Raw genomic sequence first — 7735 nt, 5'->3', positions numbered from 1 at the left:
TTAAATGTAAACTTTTGTTTTTGTCCTATTATTGAAAGGAGAAATATAAAATCCGTTACTGGTTTTCGTATTTAAATTCTCAAAAAAAAAAAACCTTTAAAAAAGGCATGTTTTTTTTTCTTCGAAATTTGGTAAAACATGGTTTTTTGTTTTTGGGACATGGTAACACTGATTCCCGCCATAGGTGATATCTGTCAGTTTGCAAATGATTCGTAAGTATGTGTATTATAAATGGTAGATAACTTAGACAAGGGGCATTTTAGACTCCCTTTTAAAATTTATTAAAAATTAAAAGTGATGAAAAAAAACTATTTTATATAGGTTAAGTTTGATTATGGTTTATTTTATTTTTCATCACTTTTAAAGACTTCAAAGGGTTTCTGAAATTCCACTTTTCCATGTTGCCATGGAACCATTATAATTATATTTGTGTCATAGTATGATAGGAATAAATGATGATTGTGGTGTTTGAACGCATAATATGTATATACATTATATTTTATAGTAAATAATTACTTTTAATTTATTATGTCTCAATATTATGTGTAATAAATAATGCAACCTACGTTACTGTATTAAGTATTAAAATAATGTTTTCTACTGAAATATAGTTTTTCTTTTACTCACCTAAATAAAAGTACTTAGATTATTACTATACATATAGTATATCCACATACTATACGTTGAAAAATGTTCCACTATATTCAATTGAAAGGTTATATCAGTAATGAGAAGGAATCCAAGGAAGGTAATAAAAACACTTTATATGTACATGTCACACATCTACTCATTTATATTTAAGTTTTTAAATATAGCATTGGACCAAAATTGGGTACATTTAATAATAAGTTGTTTGCATAATGCTTCATCATACATCACATTAGACTGTATGACTTTCTTAGAAGTCTCAAAGTCATAGTTAGCAACACAATAAAGTGCAGCCGGCTTCCGGGCAAAATGCATTTGTAGTTGCATCTGTGCCATGACTTTGGGAGTAGGTTCCATGGAATCGGTTAGGTAGTTTTTCATTGTCGACTCCTTCGCTGGGCATTTCACTTCAACAATGAAATCTTCTCCCAAAGCATCTGGAGAAGCACCAAAAATTGGATACTCCTTACTCAAAATGAGACCGCACTTTTTTGATTTAATTTTATTAGTAGCCTCAATTACTTTTAAAACTTGTTCTTCGAGGATTCTACCACGCTGAATAGCTTTAGTCTCAAAGACTTTAGCACCGAGAATACTTTCAACTAGTGACCCGTCTAGTGTGCAGCAGTGAGCCGCTTCATAAAACTTTGATGCCGTCACCCTACCGTAACGTAAGTTATGCCATAGTATATTGTCAGACTGGCCGATGGTTTTATAGGCTGCCTTCTGACAGGCCTCAACAGTCATTGCCTGTTTACAATATTCAATAAAGTCCCCGGGTGTGGAGCCCATATTATTTCCAAAATTACATTCCATGATGTGGATTGACAGATTTTCAAGAGGTGTTGGGTTTGCATAAAACTTAGTTAACTGTGTATTTATGTGAATTCTAGCATCTATCAGCTCTCTTGTGAAACTCCCATCATCCTCTGGCAAATCCATATGTCCTATGGTCCCCATGTCTTTTGCTTTTATAAACTTCAGGCTTGTACCTATTCCCGCCATCTTGGAGCGTTTCCAATAACATTGGATTGAAGTTTTTGGAGGTTCCTCACTGCGTCTGTGGAGCCATGATAAGAAGGCAAGTGCGTGCTTACAGCCACCTGGAACAATGAGAAGATGCAAAAATTAAGTTACTTTTATTTTGAATGTATGCTTATTTGGCGCCATTGCAGATTGAGGATCAGACATTTTTAAACATTAACTGCATACTTGGATCCATGTTGTCGGAGGGAGGAAACATAGAAACCGGCAAATCATTCTTCAGCCGAGCTGTTGAACTTAAGAATGAGTTTTAGAAACGACCCCTTCTCTTGTGACAAATGTTAACCGTGTAAAAATGTGGGGCGCCTGTTTGGCATGTTTCTCGACTATGAACCAATGCCGAAGGGATCAGTAACACTAGGTCCATCGGACTATCTTTCATTAAATAACAGTAGAACAAGGATAGCATTCCCACCTAACACATGTGCTCTAAAGATTGCAATCTAAGTACAGGGTCAGCAGTTGTGTGCTATCTGCAGTATCTATGGGTCCTGTACCGTACGCACAGCTTCTGAGAGGCTAACTTGACTCTGTCTTCGATGGCGCCCCAGTACCTGGCCTGGTCACTTAGAGTAACACCGAGCATATCAATGGAAATAATATCGGGAAGATTGCTTCCATTGAAGGAGACTAGTAGATATAAAAATTAGAGTAGAATAGAATACACAAATTAGGAACTAACCTTGGGATGCAGGACAATCTTCACACTTGCATGAATCTACAACCTCCAGTACTTCATTGCAAATCAGTGTTACTATGTAAGCCTTTGTTCTGATTTTGTGCTCCGGAGTGACTCGAGCTTTCACAGTGCAAATATTGTCAATTCGTTTCACTTGGACATATCCCACTGCACTGTCTCCATAATTTTCCTGTGCTGATCTGTAATATACATAATATTGTTTATCAAAACATTAATCTACCAAACCATAGCATTATCAGCAGGCAGGAGGGAATGTTTTTTTTTTGACATTTAACATTACAATGAGAACAAATTTACTAACTATTTATATTCATAATTTAAAGGTGGAAACAATTCTACAACCAGGGGCATTTAACTAAGCTTTGGCCTTGAAACTCATTTGAAACCGCCACGCCCACCTCAAAATTCTTATAGAAAACGAATAATATGGCTAAAAGCTCAGATCTCATTGGTGAGAAAAAGAAGGATTGGTTTGATCTCTCGCTCTCTACCATAATGACTCGTGTAACAGAAAGAGATGACGGAATTTTCCCGTTTGACAGTTTCAAATCATTCAAACAAAATGAGTGTGGTTTATTTATACACGCGGGTTGTCATTTGCTGCCGAAATACTATCATTTCCGTCGAAAATATTGCGTGTTAAAGTTGTTCGTGATAAAAATATAATATAAGCCAGTATAGTGTTAGCGAGTTACAAACATATATTCAACCTACCTACGTAAGTTCAAGTTTAAAGTGAATTGACAGTTTAGGTTATTCGTTCGGTTTTTTGAACAATGCTAAGAACGTATAAATGTTATTTATTATATCGATAAACTTATTCATGTTATTGATTAGTGTTATCCTGTATTATCTTATTGTTTTGGTGAAATTAAAGATTTTTAAACATATGTAACCATGAGTTCATGAGGCTGAAAAATGTCGGAATTCTTCGTCGTACTGTCGGACAATCATGTTTTGGAAATTTTCTTCAGTGTTTTTGCAAATTTCTTGTCATTTTGGGTTTCTTCTTCTCAGATTAACAAGTTTCATCTTAAGGAAATGCACTGTAAAAGTTTATTTTCTTAGTCAGATGAACCTTGCCCTTGGAAAACATTTCGACATTTTTCTGCTTCAAGGACATTTTTATTTTTATAATAGTTTTTTTGGGTTAGTGAATGAATAGAGTAGGCTGAGAGCAATTATGTTGTCTATGGTCGCATCTTTTTTTAAATGGCCTTGAGTTTCCTCTACCTTGTCTACTGCTCTGCTCCGCACGGTAGGTACTGCTTGTTTATCTGTGGTTAAGTACTGTATAATTCCGTTACATACAAAAAGCCCGAAGATATCGATTTAGAGAGGGGTATATTTATGTCTACAACCTTTGTATGCGGTTGTAATTTTCAATGTTCTACAGAGCATCTTCTGTCACGGAGGTTAGGAGGCTTGCTGTCTTGTTTCAATTTCACAAAAAGGGGCCAAAATAAACACTATTTGTTCGCATGTTTTTGAAATATTGAAATAAATATAGGATTAGTGTGTATACAATATGTTTTTCTTACCTTGTCGCTTTAAAACCTCTAAATTCAGCATTTATAAAATCATTATTCCCAGCTATAAAAGATGCCATCATTATAGCGTCTATTTTAGGCAAATTGTCCGACTGAGCACGTAAAAAACTGCTGTCAGTCATTATAACTACACAATATTATTAAATTACTATAAGAAAATAACACAAGCGTCTTGAATAAATCAAATATAACCGGTAAAAACTACAAATAATGTTTTGCCTTCTGACAGCGACTCGGCTGGACTCGGCGTTCATAGAAATGATGTTGAATGATGTTGACAGTCGGCGGGCGTGACGTCATGATTCGGTCAACCAATCATGGTCCGTTCGGATATGCCCAATTTTAGGCTGCTTTTAAAATCATTAATTATGAATGAAAATATTAATATTGGACGTTTTTAGTACGATAATCATAATCAGAAAATTAAACTTTAAATCTTCCACATGTTTTTAACGGTATCCCTAGTTTGTGAAAATACCCTATTGGGGAATGCTATGAAACTGAAGATAGTGAGGAAGGAGATGGGAAAGATGTAAGTTAAAACTACTTGACTGTACACATCTGGTTACGAAATACGGCTGATCTATTTATAACAGCATCATTTGGAATCTAAATTTTCACAAGGGCGATACTGAAAGTATCTTATTTGTTGTTTTTGTAAGGATGCTTAAGGATTAGTGGGTACATTATTCATTATTATCAAGTTTAATTTGTAGAACAACCTTTTTATTTTTGGTTTTTCTTTTACAATTTCAATAGTTTTATCAATAAAATTTACGAAAAATAGTTTATTTGTAACGAACTGTCCGGTCCTTTAATACGACCTTTAAATAACAGATGCGATCGTATGAAAATTATAATGCAATAAGTCACAATTTGCTAAACAGCTTCCTGATAAAAAAAACTCACTGAATGATAATAATAAACGAATTCCGTTACATAATTATCTTCATAGGTGTTGAGATTGTCAAATTGAGAATTGTACAGTAATTGGATAATCTATCTGTTGTGCAATAAATAAAAAAAAAAATAATAATAATAAAAAAAAATATATATTTTGCAAGGCAGATAGAAACATTACATCTTTAAATTTAAACTACGAGAAAGCAAACAATTTTATAAATCCCAACCAGGAATTATTAGATTCCTCGTCAAATAAAATTATTCACGCAAAACACCTCAATTATTTTAACCAAACGTATGTTGACAAATTTTCGTCGAACAATTTTTTGAGTATTAGAGAGTTGAGCGCAGAAATAGAAAGATTTATCCTTGCCATTCAGGATAGAGTCATCAATACTAAAAATTATAGGAAGCATATAATCAAAGATACAAATCAAATTGTTGATTTATGTAGAAAATTTTTGGCTTTTCTGGAAACCATAGAACATATTATACCGGGATGTTCTGTATTAACGCCGTCCGAGTATACAATTTAGCCACAATCAAGTTTTAAAAATAATTCTCCAAAGTTTGGTAACTAAACATAACTTGATTGACTGCCGTAATATATATATTTTTTAATTATATTTATTCAATAAAAAAATTTACAATGTGTGAGATACATATATATTTCACCAGTAATAAGATAAAAGATATTATGATATGATTACTATTTATTATTTTTCGATGTTCTCCCATAATAAGCTATTGCTTGTGTGTATGGGGTGAGATATTATTTGTTTAGTTTCTCAGATTTATAGTACCATATTATGAATACGAACTATAATCATTTTTATAAAATCAATTTCATAAAATATAATTTGATAAAACAATACTAATAGACCGAACGATTACTCATAATAGACCCGATATAGTTTTACCTGACAAAATTTAAAAAAATAACTTATATCATTAATGCCGTTATTCCAAATTCCTGTAATATTCAAAAATATGTTTCTGGAAAATAAGAAAATACACAGATTAAGGAAATGAGATATATCATATATCATAGCGTAATATAACGTCGCATTAATTCGTAGACTGCGTAACTCCAAATTTTTCGAAAATACGTTTTTAATGCCATCTTGTGTTAAAATTAGACCCGCATCGACTAGTAAAACTCGAAAATTTTAAAAAAAATTAACCTTTTAGATAAACACAAATTAGGAAACTGCGTAAAATTATGGTGCCATTTTTACTCGCGAATATTTCGTAACTCCTTAATTCAGTATTGGCCGGTGAGCCGTGCACGCTTGTTGTGTTTTTGACTGAGGAAATTTATTTACGGTGTAATAGTTTTACCGTGAAATTAACTGAGATAAGTTGACTATTCAATTTTGAACATTTTATAACCTTAATTTTAATTTTCGAAGTCACGAATAGTGTTTTGTATCTGTAGTCTAAACTGACGTCTTCTTCACCGTGTGACGCTCTGCCGTAGCTCTCTTGTTTTATGTGCCTCTGCGGTTTCGTAAATACCTAATAGGTCCTTGTTCTGTGATTATCTCTTCTTCAAGGTCACCATCTCTTTGCAAGTAGATCTCCTCCTGATGCATATCCGGATCCGGTTCTTCACTGTCCTCTTCAAACAAACCCAAAATATTTACGGTGGAACGTGCGGCAATTCCATCTCGTCTCTCCTCAGACACAGTCCGTTCTCTGTCAGGCATCTTCCGCGGGTCAAGCACATGTCTTGGTATGCCATCTACTTCGATGTTGTTGACTGAAGTAAGTCCTGTCACCCTTCCATGCACGATGTGCATCTCCCATCTACTGGTTTAACCGCAAGAAGATCGCCCACTTAGAGCTCAGTCAATACTTCCTCTTCTATATTCACTTGCGCAGAAGGGTGTCTCCACGAGTGTGAAGTGTGAACTATACTAGACAGCGCAATACCTCGATCATCCTGACTTTTTGCAGCCAAAGATTGTACCGAAACACTGCCTGCAGGGGATCGTTTCCACTTCTGGCTGCAGTTCTCTTTATTGTTTGATGATGTCGTTCAACTATACCGTTTCCAGCTGGTCGGTATGCCGCGCAAAATCTTTGACGAACATTCCATCTCTTACACTTATCTGTAACACTGTAGGAACAAAATGCAGTACCATTGTCCATGAGAACTACTTTGGGCGGGCCTCTTTCCCGAAACACTTCTTCCAAATGTCTGATAATCGAAGCTGCATTATCTGACTCGATTTCCCGCCACACGGCAAATCTACGGGGACCGCAATCGATAAATGTGAGTAAACATTTCATACCGAAATGAGTAACATCAACTGCCAAGCGACTCCAGGTTGTCACAACATTAAGATTACCCGCTTCATGGGATGATGGTGGAGGGTCAATTGTCCTGCATTGTACGCAGGAACGCACGCATCTATCGACGTCCTTTCTTCTCGCCTCGGGATCGACCAGCCGGGCAAGATGAAGCGTTCACTTTACTCCAAAGTGATGCTGAGCATGAAGAGTTTCTACGCTTAAAGCACATGTTTGCTCACCAGTTCCACTTCCAAGTCTCTCCCACCTATCTTCACACTCTGAGGAGTCTCTTTCACAACGTTTCCTGTCATGGCTACTCTTTGCCCGGGTCTTGCAAACCCTAGTTAGTACATCAGTTTTATTTCTACAGGACAACAAGGGTGATCGACAATGTCAGATCAAATTCTTCTACAATCTCCTTCATCAACTCCAAGCGTCACTTAACGATCATCTCTGACACGACTACTCCCGGTCAGTGTAGATCTCACCCAGCACAAAACCGTCGCCGAATCTGTAATGATCTCCAGAGTTTGAAGATTTCACTTGAGAGTCAGATTTAATCCCTTAAGGAAGGAAAAGTACCAGCATTTAC

At 35.4% G+C, this 7735-nt stretch overlaps 1 protein-coding gene across 1 annotated transcript; it reads right to left on the bottom strand.

The window, feature by feature from the left end:
* Nucleotides 1-783: 783 nt before the first annotated feature.
* Nucleotides 784-4064, bottom strand: LOC149410522 (uncharacterized). Its single transcript, XM_089648276.1, has 3 exons — nucleotides 3934-4064; nucleotides 2375-2571; nucleotides 784-1751 (listed from the first exon to the last, which is right to left on the bottom strand). The coding sequence occupies exons 1-3, from the start codon at nucleotides 4062-4064 to the stop codon at nucleotides 784-786; spliced, it is 1296 nt and encodes a 431-aa protein (XP_089504402.1).
* Between the last annotated feature and the right edge of the window lie 3671 nt (nucleotides 4065-7735).

This window comes from Hesperophylax consimilis, chromosome 27 (genome assembly GCF_061612785.1).
Source record: "Hesperophylax consimilis isolate HC1 chromosome 27, BYU_Hcon_1.0, whole genome shotgun sequence".
Classification (NCBI taxonomy): domain Eukaryota; kingdom Metazoa; phylum Arthropoda; class Insecta; order Trichoptera; family Limnephilidae; genus Hesperophylax; species Hesperophylax consimilis.
Note: the sequence above shows the minus strand (reverse complement) of the source record. Positions and strands in the feature narration are given on the sequence as shown.